General features: G+C 36.1%; 1 protein-coding gene across 3 annotated transcripts in view; it reads left to right on the forward strand.

Annotated features, from left to right (window-relative positions):
* CNKSR2 (connector enhancer of kinase suppressor of Ras 2) overlaps positions 1–19,729 on the forward strand; it is a 204,006-nt gene that overhangs the window by 50,094 nt on the left and 134,183 nt on the right. For all 3 annotated transcript variants that reach the window (XM_065741460.1, XM_065741461.1, XM_065741462.1), the window contains exon 4: positions 9,639–9,726. In XM_065741460.1, the coding sequence (XP_065597532.1) occupies positions 9,639–9,726 (88 nt within the window). The remainder of the gene's footprint in view (positions 1–9,638; positions 9,727–19,729) is intronic.

The raw sequence follows: 19,729 nt of genomic DNA on the forward strand, positions 1-19,729 counted from the left end.
TATTTAAACTCTTGAATAGGTTGAAATGAATCTCCCTGTCTATATGAGAATGCATCACAGTGCGTTTTAATCATAAAAATTAAAATGCTTATTCTGAATTGCAAGGTACATCTTTAACAAGTACCTACTTTATTTTTACCCAGCAGCTAAAGCTTTTTCAGAGTATCAATTTTGTGTAGTTCTTAGAACCCAGCAGAATTATTTGGGTTTACTACTATATTTTATTTACATTTTATTATTTTATGTTTTATATTGATTTTGCTATGTTAAATCTTTCTAATGGAAAATGGTTTCTGTCCCATGAACGATTTCACTATGAAAGGGTAAAGTGAGGCAGGAATCTCTTCCATTTCCTAACTGAAGCTTAAACTCTTTTGTTCAATAGACTACCACTGCTTGCTGTTTTTTTTTTTTTTTTTTCTCCTTCCTTTCTAGCCTTCCCTTAGATTTCAAAACTGAAGATGTGCTTCTAAATTTCTACCTAGGCACTAAACATTAGATAAGCAGAGAAGTGATTAGGCTTCATGGAAAGAGTTAAATTCTGGAAGCAAAATAAAACAAATTGGGAATTTGTTTTTATCCCTGCCTCTAGTTTATTGCTCTGACTTGGAAGAACTGTAGTCCTCATTTTTTTCTCCCAGCAAATAATTTTTTACAGAGAACAACTGAGTTTAAAAGCAGAAGGAGTAGTGTAAAAGTATGTTTTGCATAGGCATATTGTTGTTTGGGAAAGGCCTCAACTATTTTCACATCTAGATTGTGGATAATGGATGAAGAATGTTAGTTAAGAATTGGAAATAATATTTTACACTCAATATCCTGAAATTAAAAGGTCGGTTCACATGTATATTTATGTTTAACGTTGAAAAACAAGTTATTATTTTAGCAAACTTGTTTGTCTTTTTCTTGAAAGCAGATCAAATAATACTAAAATAAAAGAAAAAAAAATAGAATTGCTTTCATCCAAGTGCTAGTGTGTCAGTTTATTACTGTAAATTGGTTAGCTGTAGTGTTGGTGAGGGATGATCTCCAAAGTGTTTTGTTTTGTTTTAAGTGAAATGCAAAATTACTTTTACGTTTATCTGAAGTTGATCAAACTAAGGAGTTCCAAGAAATCAAAAATGAAGGCAGCCATGATGAAAGTTTGCTTTTAGCAATGTTGTGTTTAGCGTCCAACTGAGGCTTCCTTGAAGCAATGTGTTAATTTCATTCAGATTTCTGAGAAAGTGCTTTTGATGTTCAGTGTAGCCTAAACATGTAGTTCTGGCAAGTGTTTTCTGTAATATTTTAAGTTCTTTCTGATTTATGAGAGTGTGAGGCTTTCTTGTTTAAGTTTGTTCTTTCCCTTATTTGTGAAACCCCCCAAGTTGGGGTGAGAACAGGCCAATGAATGCATCTTTCTCAGGAAGATGGAACATCTGGAGTGCAACAGGATTCTGCTTATTAATTTTTTTTTCTAAGCAGCTATTGGTGCCACTAGAGGGAGATAGTAAGATTTTAGATATTAAATATTTCAAATCAGGAATGTGGATTTAATTTTATTCTGCACAGATCTTGCTATTAAATTTGGCCCAAATCTTAATTCTTTTGGTTGGTGTCTAACACTGATTCAATTTATAGTCTATGAGAGGAGAGAGAAAATCATTTGGCAGAGAAACATGGTTATTAGGGTTATCCACTCATAGCAGTATCCATTCTGCATTGTGACTGTGTTGACTTGCATCACAGGTCACATAGGGAAAAAGTAGCCAGCAGCAACTCCACCTTGCCTAGAAGTGCAATGATATGTTTTCCTTTATGCATAGGGTGTGATGATTCCATATGAGTTGTGCTTTGCTTGCTGCTCTAACAAGCCATTATTTATATAATGACCTCATCAGGCCAGGTACAAATATCAAACAGTGTAAAAGTTGTGATTTGCTGACTTACTTTCACTGTGGTTCTTGTAGTGGCATTGTGCAGAGCTGATCTAAGGATGCTTTGTTCCAGGACTCTGGAGCAGTTGTACTTCCAAATGTATGTCAGAGGTTTTTACTGGAAATTGGGATAAGTTTTACTGATGAGGTTTTAAAGCCGTCGTGCTTAATTTCACAAAGGAACTGGAAATTTCAGTGCAGAATTCTAGCTGTTTTCAAAAGAGGTTGACTAAGGATTTTTAGGAGCATAAAATAGCTCCCCAGTAATTGTGTCCTGCAAAGACATTGTCAAAACACAAATAGATTGTCCTTAAGCTTTTTACACTAAATTCAACTTCTTTACACTCTCATCCCACAAAATCTTAAAAAAATCTTTTGTTGTAATAATATTTTATGCTCCTCTAATCTTCAAATGTTTTGCAAGCCATCCGAGTGCTTAGATTTGAGCTTTCTTGAAAAACTAAGAGTCTTTTCTGAAAGCATGATGCATTTCCACTTGACACATAACTTAGCTCTGAAGTTGGTTGAAATACGCACTCTGCACTGTAGCAACAAACTATTTCTCTGATGTTCTGAATGACTTGGTGTCCAAAAGTCTCTGCTGTGAAGTGATACTTCTTAGGAATTAGATAATAATAGGACAGGAGCTGTCCAGACGTTCCAGACTTCCAGCTAGATAATAGTTATTATTTTCTGCTTTTGTTCCTGTAGTACCTTGTTTTCTTTGAAATAGTAATTGACACCATCATTTTGAATCTTTCTTCTTCTCTGGTTTACTGGATTCCTGGGAATTCTTCTGTCCTTTGTAGGGTTTATGCACTCCATCCTGAAGAGGTTGAAACCTCAGTGCTTTCTATACAATACACTACTTCTTCTGAGATTATTTACAACAGTTATTGTGAATGTGTTCCTATTCTGTATGGCAGTGAAAATGCACGTAATATTGTCTTCAAAGACTGGGCAACTTACTTTTCTGCAAATTCACTATTTGATATAAATGCAGGACGAAGATGAAAACTGTTAAGCAACATTCTGGTAAAAAAAAACAACAAAACACTTCTGCCTTATACTCCTGACCTTACAGTATGTTACAGTCTGGAAGTGAAGCAGCAAATGTACAAGAGTACATACGTCAATCTTGTACTTTTTTTACTATGGTGATCAAAAGTATAAAATAATCAGAGATCTAGGAAAAATTAAATGCTTACAATAAAACAAACAAAAAAACACATATGAGAGAAAAATAAACTGAGTAGTTAAAATCATTAGAAAACATGAAAAAAAAAACCACAATAAAAAATGCATTCAGGTTATCTAAAAATAAAAATTGAGGTAAAAGTTGTAGGCTCCTCAAGCCAAATGTGAAATTCAGATATACCAGACAAAAAAAAGAAAGAAAAAGAAAATAATAGTAATAATAATAACATGTATAATTAAAGTAGAATTACTGTTGTGAGTCCATTGTTGTGGAGTCAAAGCATGAATTAACCTATTCTTTGGTTTAAAGCTACCTCTAACCTCATAAAAAGCGTAATTTTCTGTACAGCAATATGTCCAGTGGTACCTGCGCAATTAAATTATACGTATTTATTTCTGTTAATCCCAGGTAAGGTTTTATTGTTATGCATTTACAGTCTCTCGGAAAAACACTTTTTAGAAGTGTTGATTTGTGTGTGCATCAATGCTGTCTCTGTGAGATTTCTGAATTATGTACCATTCATCTGTGGTTTTATTGAACTGAAAGCACTATGAACTCACTCAATTTTGATAATCAAGCTACTTTTTTTTTTGTATTTAACTTACATCTTCAGTGACACCAGCGAAAACTTTAAAGTTTTTGTCCAGAAGGAAGTATGAACTGAAAAGCAGCAATACAGTGATTCCAGAAAACTCTCCTGAGCTTTTCTGAGTTTGGAGTGTTTAGCACAACTTATAAGTAACTTTATGATTAAGATAGAGCTCTTTTCTGTTCTCACATCTCATTTAATTTGCTACTCCCTATTGATTGTACAGTTGAAACTGACATAAGTTCTGTTAGTGAAGGGCACTCACATTTGTCAAATAGAAAAGGTGCAGAACTTAGCAAACCATAGGCAGAGAGAAGGCTGTATTTTCATCAGCAGTTGGGACCACATTGTGTAGTGTTTGCTGATTCTCTACTTAGTCTGAGGCTGCTTCAAAATGAAGGCAGCCTTTGGAGCAAAAGCCCCTTTCTTTCACACATCTTTTAAGCACCCCATTTATTTTCCTTCAAATCCTGCCGTATGTTGTTTACTTGCTTTCTTCCATGAGACAACTAGATTTTACTGGTAGAACTCATTACTTTAGTCCAAACTGTAAGAACTGTAAAGCTCATCATGGAAGAGAAAGGATCCTGGGGGAGCCTGACCTAGAATGACATTTGGTAGCATATATATAAGCTTTGTCTTCTGCCTCGTTCTGCCAGCATGGAGTTTATTTGCATCCCTTTCTTCTGCTACTGCCTTCTTCCATGTTACTTTTGGATTGGTGTGCTCTCTTCATTTATCTTCATCATATTTTTTGTCATCTTTGCAAGCTGGTCGCTCTGCAAATTTGTATTTCTTGCTGGCTGCACTGAGAAATACCTAGTTCCTATTTAATGGGCTTTCTGCTCCTGCATGCAATAACTGAGCAGTGCTCCGTAAAGCAAGTACTACTCAGATCATAAGACTTTTACATCAAGACAACTATTTTAGGCTTTTAGCAAATATTAACAATATCAGTATAAGTTGTACTTGTGGATCTAGGCACTAGGATTGGGGAATTTCTTACAGATTTAATTGCATCTTCATTAAAGGTACATTGAAGACAACATAATTTATTTTTCAATTAAAAGTTTAAGAAAATATAATCAAGTTCGCATTAGATAACTACTACAAAATTTTGGATATGGTGTTGAGTTGCAGATTTTGATGGTCATGGATTAGGATTTGTCAGGGAACACTGGATTTTTTTTAGTCAACTTTTTGATTCAGCCATCTGTTTGGGCAGCAACTTGTTATGTCGTTCACAGCAGTGCTCCTGTATCCCTTGTCTTTCACTCCAGCATGTATCCCCATAAAATCAATCTGCTGCCATGGATTACAGTGAATAGGAGTAAAGAGATCTTGTGGAAATAGCTTTTGTATTTCAGTCTTTCATAGTTGTGGATAAAGAAAAAATAGCAGGCTGACAAATGTGCACCAGTTTGATTAATTTACCATTGCTATCTGTAGTCTTATGCATGAACATAAAGCGCTACTGCAAATAAAAATCGTTGGTTCTGTAGAAGAGGCAGGTCACACTGCTGAGAGAAGAAACAAAATGTAAAATTTCAGAATAAAAGACCTTCCTAGCAAGTTTAGATCTGCTTTTCTGGTCAGTTACAGAGTAATGAAGTGCAATCCTTTCACTTTGAACCCCAGGTGAGCAAGTTGTTTTGTCATGATCCTAAAAGTGCTAATATTAAGCAAAGTACTTTGTACATACACTTCAATGAAGTAGGCTCAAATCTGTGTCTGAAATTACAGACATCTGGATGCTTCAGTAGGTATGTCTGGACAGCAGAAAAAGCTCTCTGAGCCTGCTCATTGATGCCTTGTTCTGCCCAGTGTAGCCTGCAATGATGTAAATGCTCTTGTTTACACATGAACAATTCTAGGTGGTCACCTTCAGCACACTCTTAATATGCTTTGCATAAAAGTACTGTGCAAGCAGAATGCATTTCCCGCTCATATATGGCCCTCCCTTTTTTCACCATGGTGACAGTGCATGCATTTTCTTTACTCTGTAGGTGAAGTGTGTCCAGCTGGATTTCTTTGTCTTGTTCTGAGAATGAGCCTCGTTTATGTTTATTGTGTGACTTCTGTAGTAGTAATTCTGGGAGAATTACACTTGATTGTTTGCGAGCTTCTAACTTCTTACTTTACAAAAACTGTTAGTAGTTTGAAGCCTTCTCTTTAGGGGATTTAATATGTTCCTGTTAGCTGTGCTTGATTATTCCTTGCCTTGACAGGGTAGGTCTGATTTGCACAGGGATGGCACTGGGAAAACAAATGAAAACCCAAACAAAAACAAAACAAAAAAACATTTCAGTGATTCACCCCACAAATAATGCCTTCTGTCAAGTGGCTTTCAGTCTAAAACATATGAAAGTAAATAAATGAAGTCTAACAAGGTGTGGGTTCACAGTGTGGGTTCACATAGTGGAAGAATTAAGAGGCTCCTTTGTCTCTAGTGTGCATTATATATATTCTGTGGAGTTACAGTGTTTCATGTGGATGTTGCAAAGAAAAAGGATTGCTGAGAGTTTTTGAGGGAAGAAATAAAGAATTTTTAAGAGGAACTAAGTAAAAGGTTCGGTGAATAGGGAAATGTTTGTGGAAAATATTGTGGAAAACCTATGAGAGGGAAGATAACAGAAGGCAGAGGACCACACCAAAAGTGTGTAGAAGTGTGGCAACATACGACCTGATGCCAAGGCAGTTTTTAGTTCTTATTTAATTTAAAGAATGCTGAATTAGCAAAACACATTTTGAATATTGTAGTTGTTCACAGGAAGTTTGCTTCACTGAAACCATATTTGAGAATTGAAGGTCCAAGAGAATCAAAAGACTTTTGGAAGAAAATAATAAAAACTAGAGGTTGATAGAAATGGTTCAGACTATTTAAGAAATATAATCTTTTAAAGTAGAGATAAATGGCCTAATTAAACAAGGAATTCCTCTAACTTGGCATGGTTTTGATGACTTGAGAAGGTGTTGCAGTAACCAATTGACGAAGTGTATGTAGGATTTTTCTGCATTTATATTTCATCTGTTCTGTCAATGATTCTGTAATCATTTTAAAATCAGATATGTTATTAATGGAGTGTTTGGTGTTTCATAGTGTCTGTTATGAAATTATGATTCCATAATGACTTTTCTATTTATGTTTATATTGAAACTGCTTTGTTATATCAAATCTTACTGGACTTTCATTGTTGAAGTTGAGGCTAGGGGTGTAATACCAAAATACGTATCTTTTGACAGTAAATACTTAGAATTTTTTTTGTATTTGCCCACTTCCCCAGTTGCCTTCTGCGTTAGTCCATCCATGTGCAGATTACCTCCTGTGAAGTGGTCTGAACTGGGGAAGGGATGAAGAGGGAATTTCAATTTTAGTGGTCCAATTTGTAACAATGTCATAGAACCATTGGCAGAGACTGCCACGTGAGAGAGTCGGTTTATTAGCTGCAGAGAACTGCAGAGGAGTTAGCTTGAGGATGTTTACCTCTTCTGCAGGAAGCAAGGACCTGTCATCTCATCATTCCAAGTAATTAAGTGCCTCTCAAAAATATTTTAATAAGGAATATGTTTTTTAGGAGGCTTCTCCCTTCTGCTACCACCCATGTATCACTGCTTTCCTTGCTGTTTTCCGTAAATCTTCACTGTGTAAATTTCAGTTTAATGAAAATGAGTAATGTCTCAGTCTCTTTGCCTCTTCTTTAATGTCAACAAAGTTTATTTGGGGCATTTCTAACATTCTTCACTAAGAGCAATGATGATAAAAATGTCATTATTTTCTTCATGAACCATGAAACCAAATAAATTGTAAAAGTACGAGAGAAAATCATGCAGTATTAGAAGCCAAAGCCTACCATGCCATTCTGTTTAGAGTGATGCTGGAGGCTTTGAAATGTCAAATAGATTCCAGTTGTGTAATTTGAGGATCAAATTGTATTAACATCCATACTTAAAGCAAAAGAATGCCATTTGCTGGCTTGATTTCATTTATCTTAAGTAAAGAAGAGTGCATAAGTTAATGTGACCTTTTTAAATAAAGGTTTCAGGTGAATTTGAAACCTTGACAGCCACGATTTTAAAAGGGAGAAGAAAGTGTTTTTGTACATTTTGGCTAATACTCTTTTTTTTTTTTTTTTGGACACAGTTATTGTTCATAACCAAGAAATACAGTTAATTTTTATGGTTCAATAGGCTCACATGTCACCTGAACTTTGGTAATATTCTATAACTATGGATAAGACTGCTCTATAGTTTGTATGTACTGTATAGCATAAAACTTATCTTTTCAATTTTGAGTATAGCTGTGTGTCAAATAGCTTTTGTCAGGCATATTTTGGAACTTATTTACATGCTATATACCATGATTTTACAGTCTGTTTGGTTCTATTGGTTTTAACTCCATCTGGTTCCTTATTTCTATCATTTTATTTTAACATTCCATAGAAAATATAGGTAGAAAAATAATATTTTTCTTGCATAGTGTATTACATCAAACTAAAGCTGCTAGTCTTGAGCGTGTGCCTCAGAGTTCATGTCATTTTTTGAACCATCAGGGCTGGATTGGAAATCCTGGAGAAGAAAGAGGGCATTAGAACAAGTTAAAGCTCACATGGGCTTATTGACAGAATCTGCCTATACTAAAAGTTCAGTAATTCTGAACACAGAAAAGAATTTTAGAAAACTACTAAGAATCAACAAAACTATATCCATAGTTATCATCTGGATGTGGTTATTGCAGTGTTCCTTGTACTGGCAACTTGTCTTTATGTTTAGATTAGGAAGTTAGGATACTACCAGCTCTGCAAAGCTCTTTCAGCAATATAAATGTTCAGAGATTTTATGACAGTTGGGAAAGAACATGTGATCCAGCTTATTTGAAAGCCACTACCCTCAGAATAGTGACCTAGGCACACTCCATGATCTGTAGTTAGTTTATTCAGACATTACAGTCCACACGGTACTTTGCCACCTTTTTTTGTTTTAAATGTTTGAAGCGGGTCTATTATGAAGAAATGCCATCTTTGTGATGGTAATAATGTATGTAAAAGCCTCATATGCAACACTGATGGAGTAGATGTGTTTACTTGCAGAAAATTACAGTCCTGCATAGTGTTTGGCTGCTTCTTGAGTACACAGAATATATCAAGTTGAGTTTATAGTTTAAGACAGATGTGTAACACAGGAATCAGAGGTCTGCCAGCCTCACTAACCAAATATGTTTTAGCAGTGCCTCCAGAAAATAAGCAAGCTTCTAGGTAGACAAGCATTTAAGGCATTTTGACGTGAAATTTAAGGTGTAGAATGCACGTAGGTGACATCTTTAAGTGCTGGATTATACTTTTCATTTCACTAATCACTTCTGACTGCAGCACAGTGCAGGGAGATGTTAAGCTCCAGTTTATCCGTTATAGCGTTTTTGAGTGTTGATCCATCTCTGGCTCTAAATGGCATTCTCATTTGGATGAAGTTTTTACTTCTGAGTTCCTCCAGTAATTATACTGGACATCAGACATGATCCCAAGAATCCCAGTGAATCAGCTACATGATTTTCTGATGCTGTCCACGTCTATGCACTGTTCATATTAGAGGTGAAAACTGTACCTTAATAATGTTGCCCCCAAACAACTGAAGAAGGCAATGTGGGATGTTTTTTCTAGGGGTGTTAAATAGTTCAGGAATGCACAGAAAAACTATGAGAAATTATGCTTGTATAAATAGACCTTCTTAAGGAAGAAAAAACAAGGAGAATTAAATGCTTTCTGTGGGTATATATCTTGCATTTTACAATTTTAATGATAGATTTTAGTATTCTCCATGTTTTTAATATCAGTAGAAAAGAAATGCATTATAAAAATGCTATGTGCACTAAGTTCATTGTGAACCACTGAAGCAAGTGAGTATGCCAGTGTCATTTAAAAATTTTTTTCCTTCTTTTTAGATCTCCTTTTGCTGCTGTGACAGATTACTCAGTAACAAGAAATAATGTAATACAGCTGTGTCTGGAGCTAACAACAATTGTACAACAGGTATGAGAGCATTTTCTTAGAAATTTAATCTTTTGTAATAGTAAATGGACATTACCTTGTGCACATTGTTTTGTATTATTCTTTGTCTATAGTATTGTCTAACAGTAAGAAGGAAATACTACTGCTTTGTAAATGCTTTATAAAAATTCTGCTCCCTGGTTTTATAGTACTAGTTTGGGCTGTGCAGTGGATGTCTTTCTGCCTAACTCAGTGGTGACATTCACCTTGGGTTCTCCAACTGAAGAGCATCACTATAAATTTGTACCATCTAATTGATAGTTTGTATACTTATAATCTTATATTTTGTCTTTACATTTTAATTAACTATCTGGTTGACAAGGTATGCATGTAGTGAAGAAGCTTTGTTATGCACTGCTTTATGCAGCTCATATAATTTAAACACCTGTGAAGATAACATGTTCCTGTTATACTAGAATGCTTAGTATTCACTACTATACATACTTTGTGTAAGAAACACAGAAGCCAACACTGAGAAGCACTTGCTTAATGGGCTTCATTTTGGAGTTCATTTTGAGAACTTACACATCCTTTTGTTTCTTCTTTCTAACATGGTTTAGAACTGTCCCTGTCTTTGTCTGCTGGAAGTGAAAAGTCTGCTGCAAGTTCATTCTAATGTTGTTAATTGCTGTAAAAATAACCTAGGAAATTCAACTAGTTCTATTGAGTCAAGCATCATCCTGTATCCTGATGCAAGTGTTTGTGAGATTACAGCTCACCTGTCTACTACTGGTAACTGTGGAGGGATGTGGTACTATATTATACCATTGTTTGACTAGTTTTTTGGTGTTCTATTTCATGGAATCATAAAATAACGAAGGCTGGAAAAGACCACTAAGATTATCTACTCTGAGTATTTCTAGCAGACCAAGAAATATTTATTGGACCCTAATTATCTTCTTTCTGCTGAGATTGTGCAACAGCTTGTTGGTTTTGTATTCCTTTCCTCTAGAAAAATGTCAGGATAAATTATTCTCTGTTGGCTGCTGCAGGGACAGGTCACAGCCATCTGTTGTGAACTGCTGGCCCACCCTTCATGTGCATGTCCGCTTGCTTTGGGCTGCAATTCAGTGCTGAGACAGGCAGTGCTTGAGGGGAAGAGGAGATGCATGTGGTGCAACAGTGTCCATCATGCAGAGGGACGAGACTTTGGAGAGAGTTGGCTCTCCTGGCAGTTCAGCAAGAGCATGAGGAAACGGCCAGTGCCAATATGGAGCATTTTCCAGGAGTGCATGCACCTAAGAAACTGGAGATTAGAGAAGTGGGAGACAGTAGGCTGGGTAGGAGTAGGAGTGCTGGGGAGAATTTTTTTCTAGTTTTTCAAAGTACCTGTTTATCTTCACTCAATTATTCTATGCTAGATTTTTCCTATGTCTCCTTGGTGTGAGTTTGTTCGACAGCACTACTCTTTCTTTTACAAAAACATTGCATTTTTCTCTGATGCTTTCATAAATACATACATTACCAAAGATTAGTTGGGTTTGCATTCTCTCTGATTTAGAGAAGAGCGGTGTTGTTAGTTCTTGCTGTTCAAGGTCTGAGTAGAGAGGAACAATCACCTCCCCTGTCCTGCTGACCACCATTCCTCTGATGCTGCCCAGGTTGTCCTTCTACAACAGTAGTCAGTAGTCCTTCTACAACAGCAGTTGTCCTTTCAGGCTACAAGTGCACACTGTTGGCTAATGTTAAGTTTCTCATCTACTGGGTCCTCTAAGCCTTTCTCAGCAGGGATACTCTCAAGGAGTTCTTCTCCCAGTCTGTGTACGTATCTGGAATTACACTGACTCAAGTGCAAAACCCTCCACTTTGCTATGTTGAACCTTATCAGGATCATGAGGGCCCACCTTTGCAGTTTATCAAGGTCCCTCTGGATGACATCCCTTCCTTCTGCTATATCATCTGCAGCACTCAGCTTGGTGTCAACAGCAAATTTTCTACAGGTACGCTCTATCCTCTATCATTGATAAAGATGTTAAAGAGTACTGGTTCCAGGACAGACCCTTGAGGTCATTTCTCATCTCTGTCCTCTATCTGGATATATAACTACTGACTACAACCCTTTGGCTATGGACTTTCTTATTCCTTACTCACCATACAGTCCACCATTCAAATATGTATCTCTCCAGTTTAGAGACAAAGACATGGTGGAGGACCATATCAAAGGCTTTGCAGAAGTCTAGGTAGATGATGTCAGTTGCCTTTCCTTTGTCTACCAACGCTGTCACTCCATCAGAGATGGCCACCAGATTGATCAGGCATGACCTTCCCCTTGATGAAGCTATACTGGCGGTCTCAGATCACATGCTCAACCCTTGCGTGCCTCAACGTGTATTCCAGAGGTATTTGTTCCATGATCTTCCTAGGCAGAGGTGAGGCTTACCAGCCTGTAGTTCCACAGGTCCTCCTTCCTTGCTTTCTTATAAATGGAAGTGATGTTTTCCTTTTTCCAGTCACCAGGGACTTTGCCTTACAGACATGATTTTTCAAACATGATTGAGATCGGCTTGGCAACCACATTGGCCTATACCCTTAGGATCCTGGGATGCATGTTGTCCAGCTCCATAGACTTGTATGTATTCAGTCTTGTGAGGCTGTCTTGCATTCACTCTGCCCTTACAGTGTGGGCAGAGTTTGATCCTCCAGTTCCCACCGAGAAATTCAGGGATGTGAGGTTCAAAGACGTGAGAAATATGAGAATCCTGTCTGCCAGTGAAAACTGTGGCAAAGAACTCATTGAGTATTTCAGCCTTCTTCGTGTCTGTTGAAGCCAGTTCTCCTTCTTCATTTATCAAAGGACTTCTGCTCTCTTTGGCCTATCTTTTCTGACTGATGCACCTATAGAATCCCTTGTTTTTAACATCCCTTGCCAAATTCAGTTCCATGTGTACCTAATCCCATCTCTGCACATCCAAACAGCATCCCTGTACTCTTCACAGGTGACACATCCTTCTTTCTATTGCCTGCACATCCCCCTCTTTTTCCTCAGTTTGACTGGTAGATCCTTGCCAAGCCATGTCAGTTTCCTGCCTCCTCTGTCTGCTTTCTTATTTTGAGGGATGGAGTGTTCTTGCGCAAACTGTTTCTTTATCTGTTGTCCTATGGTGAGTTGTGCCCTTACTGAGCTGTGAAAAAGGTTCTGTACTCCACAAGAAGCATACATGACATCCACTCCCCTTGGCCAGACTGCTTGTTTTCCACAGAATTGTGACTCACTGTCAAGCTTTGGAAGTGAGAATAAGAGTCACCTGATGTGTTTTCATTAATTATATATTAATGAAATTAATTATATACAATTGTACTTCATACTAATAGTATATACTATTAATGAGAAAGTGGTTAAAATATGAATCACAGCAGTAGTTCCCAGGAAGTCACTTAGTATCAGCTCATTTTCTTAAAAACTCATTCTCATCCATGATACTACTGATTTGCTATGGTCTTAGGTAAATAATTTTCTCTGTATGTTTTTCAGTGTGAAATGAAATAGACCAAATGTTACTATTTAATATCTTTGGAGAAAAGAAGTATTGTCTTTGCCAAAACTGACATACTTTCCTAATCTGGAAGCAGTCCAGTACATGAATCCATACTTTGAAGTCAGAAAGAGCATTTATGTGCCTAAATTTGAGCATACACTGGAACTGAATTGAGCTGTAGTCAGAAGAATGATAATGAAAAATTCCATTACTAGCCCCAAACACATGTGGATTGATCTCTACTTAAAATAAGTTTCTTCCCAGCATAGCATTTCAAATTGTCTTTGAGTTTTTCTTTTGTATGATCACTGAGCACATTGAAAATCCACATTATGCTTTCTTAAGGCTGAATGCCTAAAATGAAATGTTTCAATATCACCTTAACAGGTGTTTTTTAGTCTTAGAACTCAATTTCTTTTGTACATGAAGTATCTCGTAGTATTTCATTAATTTATAGTAATTTGTAATTTAATTTATATAATTTTTCTCAGTTTATAAAAAACATGAAATAGGCAAGGTGACTTTTTTTAACACTAGTTAGAAACAGATTTTTATAAAGTCTAGGTGTGTATTAAGAAATAGAATGCACATTTTCTTATACCTTTGATTTTTTTTTTTTATTTTATGGTATTTGTATAATTTAAAAATAGAGCTCTGGTATTCACTACAATAGCTAAGCACTTGCAGGATTCAAAGCTGTTTTGTGTGTTGTTTACTTATAGTTAATATTAAGAATTTTTAACCAAAAATGAAAAGTCAAGAGGAGGGAAGAAGCTGAAACTAATCTGACTTGTTTGTAATATTTTGCATGTTTTAAGGCTAAATTCAGTGTCAGTGTTTCTTCATTGAATTAAGGCGTTTCTTGTCCCCTCTCCCCTCCATTATAAGTACTCAATGGATAATGAAGAATTAAAAAAAAGCAGAAATACTGTTCTTACTTCTAAGTATAAAGTCTAAGAAAATCTATTGTGAGTTTGTGTATTAACCTTTAAATAATTAGAAAAGTTGGATTTATAATACCTACTTAGAAATCAACTTTGGAATACAACGCAGAGTAGCACATACTTGGGTTTAACCATTTCATTTTTTTGTGTGTGCATTGCACGTTGCCCAGCACCCAACTAACAGAACAGCATACTGTGGACCTTTGCCTTTGGAAACAGGTCCCTCAGAACAGTGTGAATTATTGTTGTAACCTGCTTTGTATTTATATTATTCCTATGCTTTTTTGCAGCTGTTTTGTTTAGGTTTATGAACTTTCTTTTCTTCCCCTTAGGACATTAAGATATTGTTTGACAGGTACTTCCTGTAGGTTTCACTCTTAATGTTATCCTTCTTGCTGATGGCTTACTTAATTTAGAGCTCAGATTCTTTTTTCAGATTTCAACTCTTTTCTTGCAGTAGAATGCTGGGGGGAAAAAAGGATGTAAATAACAAAAAGAAATTGTGGTACGGTATTCACTACTATTCCCTTGCACTCTGTCTTTCTTCCCTTCACCTATCTGTTAAGAGAGTCCCCGTGGTAATCCAAGGGGTGGCTTTTTCTATGCTCTCTGTTTATGCTGCAACATACTGAAAGGATTTTTTTTCTCTTGATGGTTTGTCCGTGAATTTACACTTGTGTCATCAGAATCGTACCAGTCAGAAATACATGTAAGAACAGACACAAGTGACTGCTTGTCCTTCTGACTTCCGTTCTGACTTGCTATTGACATTGTTGGTCAGGGTGTTTATCCTGAGAAGGTGCTGGAGCATGTTCTTTTTAAATCTATTTGTTTTCTTCTAGGAAGGTAGCAGCAGCTACAAAACTAACTCTAAGATTAAATTGCTTTTTTGAGCGTTGTGTAGGTAGCTTTTGTTGCCATTTTCAGTGCTATTGTTCTGCAGGAGCCCATTGGGATTTTGCTAAAAAAAGCCTTTCTTCTTTGGAATAAAAATTCTGAAAATCTTTGGAATACCTGAGAAGTCTACCTCTATGTTGTTTTGTAAGTGATTGGACTTTTAAAGAAAACATTACTGTCAAACCCCGTATTTCCTATTATTGTTAGTTAGTATTAATCATTAGTTGTATTTTAAGTTTTTCACTCTCCTTAACTAACTTTCATAATGATTTGCTACATTACTTTAGTTACAAGGCCACTAGAGTTTTGTCTCTCAGCTTTAATGTCTTGTAGAATTTACTTAGCAAGATGCTCCAGCTCAAGTATAGCTGTAGGCATGTAGATGCTTCTTTTCAAAAACTTCACTGAAATTGCTTTTCTACCTAAATACCTTTCTGAGGAGGAACTATGTGGTGGAAGGAATTCTATGCAACAAAGAAAAAAAGATGGAGTAAAGATGGAGTGCAATCATATCACAAAATAACAGAACAACTGTTGAGGGCAGAGCTTTCTGAGTCCATTTGGTCCAGCCTCCTGTTCAAGCACAGCAGAGTGCCCACACCCATGTCCAGGCTGCTTTTGAAGATCTCCAAGGAGACTACACAGCCTCTGGGCAGCCTTTGCCTGTTCTCCATCACCACACAGAAGTGCTTTGTGATATTCAGGACCTCCTGAATTCCATTTTATGCCCACTGACTTTTCCTGTCCCTGGGCATCAATGAAAAGAGCCTTGCTCCATCATCTTTGCACCTTCCATTCATGTGTTTACAGATACTGATGAGATCTCCCTGAACCTCCTCTTCTCTACAATGAATAGTCCTAGCTTTCTCAGATCTTCAGATGAGAGGTGCTTCAGTCTCTTCATCACCTTTGAGGCTCTACATTGGACTATCTCCAGTAACTCCATGTCTCTTTTTATACTGGAAGCCCAAGACTCAGAATAGAAATGTATCACATAGAATAATTCTATTAACATTGTTTGGATAGCATCAAATATATGATGAGTGAAGAATAATTAATTTCATTACTATTCGTAATTTTCTTACAAAGTATCTCTTTTCTATCATGATTCCTCACTTTTTGCCATCCTAGTTCTTAAGGATTTTAAGGACTTGCTAAGTATAGGTTTAAGACATTGAACTTAAGGTCATACTAAGAAAGCTAATTGCCATAGGATTCTTTAACTAATAAAAAGGCTTCAGCAGTTAAGTGCTGTAAGTGTTTGATTAGCTTTTATTACCCCTGTTATGCGTTTGTTGGTATTCAGAAGCAAAATTACATACAAAAAATAATTTATTTTTAATTTAAAATTTTTGAAATTCTTCCTACTACTCCAACTTTGATATCAGATGCACTCAGGAAATCTGTTATTCTACTGCTAATAATCCCTGCCCACATTGTTTAATAAAAGGGAGGCTACAGTTTTGGAATTTAAAATATATATGCATAGTACACAGTTTATATAAATTGCCCCATTTCTGGTAAGTGTACAAGTGGGAGGATAAGTGTACAAGTGAGATGAAAAGTTAAAAACTGAACAAAAAAAGCCCTACCAGAAAACAAAACCAAGGTAATATCTGCCTTTTGTACATATGATCAAAATGATATTTCAAGAAAAATATTATAACTCACTGAAAATGATGCTGACAAAAAATGTAACTATCCTTATATTCTCCAAGTACTGTTGATATTCAAGTTTTGCTGTTGTGTAATGTTCAAAGCAGAGCTCAGAAATAGTCGTGTTTCAGAATGTGTATTATTATCCAGTGCAGTTATTTATTTATATCTAGAAGTCAATGTATAATGTATAAGGTAAAGTAGTATTTAAAAATTGTTGGAAATACAAAAATTGGTTTTGTTTATCAGAGCAGATTCAATTTGTAGTTTTTAGCAATGTTTTCCTCCTTTTCAAAGTAAGAGTAGCTTATTTTACCATAACACACTCTTAAAGTAAATTTCATTTAGAATTTAATGTAGAAAAAAAGTGCCTAGTGGGTATAGATGATTTATTCGGATTGTGGTGGCTTATTTCTGCGGTTTTCCTATATATCTTTTTTCTTAAAGTTACTTACTAGTAGATTGTTGTCTTTTGATCATGTTTTGGAGACATTTTTTAAATGGAATTAGGCTGGGAGTAGATCAAAGGTTAAAACTTTTACAATAGTATATAGGGGTATGAAGTATCAGAAATAATTTGCCTCATGGTTGGAGGAGGGCAAAAAAAAAAAGATTGCAGAGTACATAAGAAGCTTAGTGACTAGAAAATAAGAATGTGTTGGTGTTGGCTTATTCTTTGTTTATATATTTAGGAGTTTTTCTTTCAGATTTAACTGCCTCTGTCAGTGGGGGAAAGTGAAACAAAAAGTGGAATAATTTGAGAAAGAAAGGTTACACTTTTTGATTCAGCATATACTGGTAAACCAGTGTAGCTGTTGAACTTATATAAGACGAAGAGCTTAAGTAGTTTAAGGTGATGGTGAATGAGTCAGGGACTGCTTGGGTTGATTCATACTTGATGGAAAGTGGCAGAAAGTCCATGGAAACTAAGTGTGGACAGAGGGGAAAAGAGCTTTCAGGTGTTTCATATCTTGCATTTAAATAAAACCTGTATTCTTTTTCTTAAACTGATTTATATGGACATTGCACCAGTACATGTTGAGTGGCAATTATGTTTTCCATTCAGCTAGGGGCAGACAGGAGATGCTATGCTTCTTCTGTAGATCTTTACAAGAGCTGAATTTAATAATTAAAGATGATGGGTTAAGATTATATTAATCGGTTCAGTAGAAATGCAGTCTTGGTTTTCACTTCGTTTGCTTCAGAAATTTTGATTTTCCTTTTTCCAGAGACAGTATAGTCTCTGTGAGCAGGTGCTATGAAGCAGGATTTCACTTCAGTCTGGTGAATTACAGAAACTGTTGCTAGGAAGCTAGCAGAAGCTTTGATCATGAAAAACGTAGGGTCAAACTTTATTTCAGGGAGATCATGTGAGATACATTTATGTTTGTTTCCTTAAACCCATTAAAAACACACGAAGAATTTCAGGTTATCCAGTGTAAAATATTTGAGTCATACCTGAGCCTGAAATGCCATTTTCCTAAATTCCATTATGTTTTCTCAAGTTCAGTTATTTTCTCTGTTGGCTGAATATCCACCTAGGCACTTTGCATCATGAAGTATTTTGCCACTATTGTGTTTTAGAAAACGCAGTTCTTTTTAATGACAATCCTGAAGGAAAAACATAAGTAAAAAACCCTAAAATTATTTACCTCTAAATGATCTTGGAGGTGACATTGAAAACTTAAGAACTGCAAAACGCCTTCCACTACAAACTGTATTTTGCATGTCAGTAATAAAAGATCTCATTTTGAATGCTTGACACTAATTTTTTCTGGATTAGTGGTGTAGAATAGATGTGCTTTTACTTTGTTACTGTTTTTTTCTCATTTGAAATGTTTTTACCTGGTTGCCAACCTCTCATCTGTTGATAGCTTCAGTGGATTCTTTTTACCCATTGAGAATGTCTGAGTAGAAGAACCATCCTGAAGAGAAATTCTATTTAAACTGTTGGAATCTATCAAGATAGATAAGCAAGTATCAATGTGACTTTACCCAGTGATGAAGTCCTTGCTAGAATTTCAGACCTAAAGAATAGCCAGTTCATTTTAGAAATAGTATCTTGGAAGAAATATGATTAAATGCAGATGGGTTGATGGTTGGACTAGGTGATCTTACTGGTCTTTTCCAGCCTTAATGATTCTATGATAATTAAGAATCTGTATGTGACCAGACCTCAAGGGAAAGCAAGATAGTGCTTTTCACAGAAAGGAAGACAGAAGTAAATGGAAATGGAAAATGACTTCAGAAATCTGGAAGAAAAGAGCTTAGTGCCCACATTGCATCTCTAATAATCCAGAGAGCAATTTTTCCCAGTAGTTGCTTGATCTGTGGGTGATTTATGTAAGCTGTGTTAAATTTTTACATGAAGCATTCTGTTGCTATGGTGATAGATGCCACTCCACGCAGATTGTTTAAATAACATTAAAGCAATTCTTTGTACTTGGTAAGCTAGGTAATTGCTATCAGTTTGTACACAAGGGTTGTGAACTTTTTATAAAAAAGAAATAATTGCAGTTTCCTTAAATCATGGAAAGGCTCTAGACTTTTATACGCATTGTGTAGGTTGTATAGGGAGGATCTTTTTATGTAGTGTTCATTTAATAGTTTGCATTATATTTTTTGCAATAGGGATATTTACTCTTCTGCTAGTATCTTAAATGATGTGTACTCTGCCAATCTGTTTTCTTCCATCTCTATCATTTCTTACGTACTTTTTCTGATGGGGGAGGACAAAGTGGGCTGCTGCAGTTATAGGTGAGCTCTGGTTTAAAAGTTGAGAGGCAGAGGATAATAACAACAAGGATGCCATTGACTCAGTGTCAAGAAACTCCAGGGATTAAATAACTGCAGTGTAAGTGGAAAAGAAAAAATATTTCTGAATGGCAGTGGGAAGCAAATCGACAGGATTTGTGTGGGAAGTGAAGAGGAGTTGGAAATGGCACCCAGGTTGTGAGCTTGTGGGACATAAGGTAGTGGAGTTGTTGACAGAGACAAGGAAAGAGGGAGGAA

Source organism: Cyrtonyx montezumae, unplaced genomic scaffold (assembly GCF_038088225.1).
Source record: "Cyrtonyx montezumae isolate F1298 unplaced genomic scaffold, pur_monq_1.0 scaffold_3, whole genome shotgun sequence".
Taxonomy (NCBI): domain Eukaryota; kingdom Metazoa; phylum Chordata; class Aves; order Galliformes; family Odontophoridae; genus Cyrtonyx; species Cyrtonyx montezumae.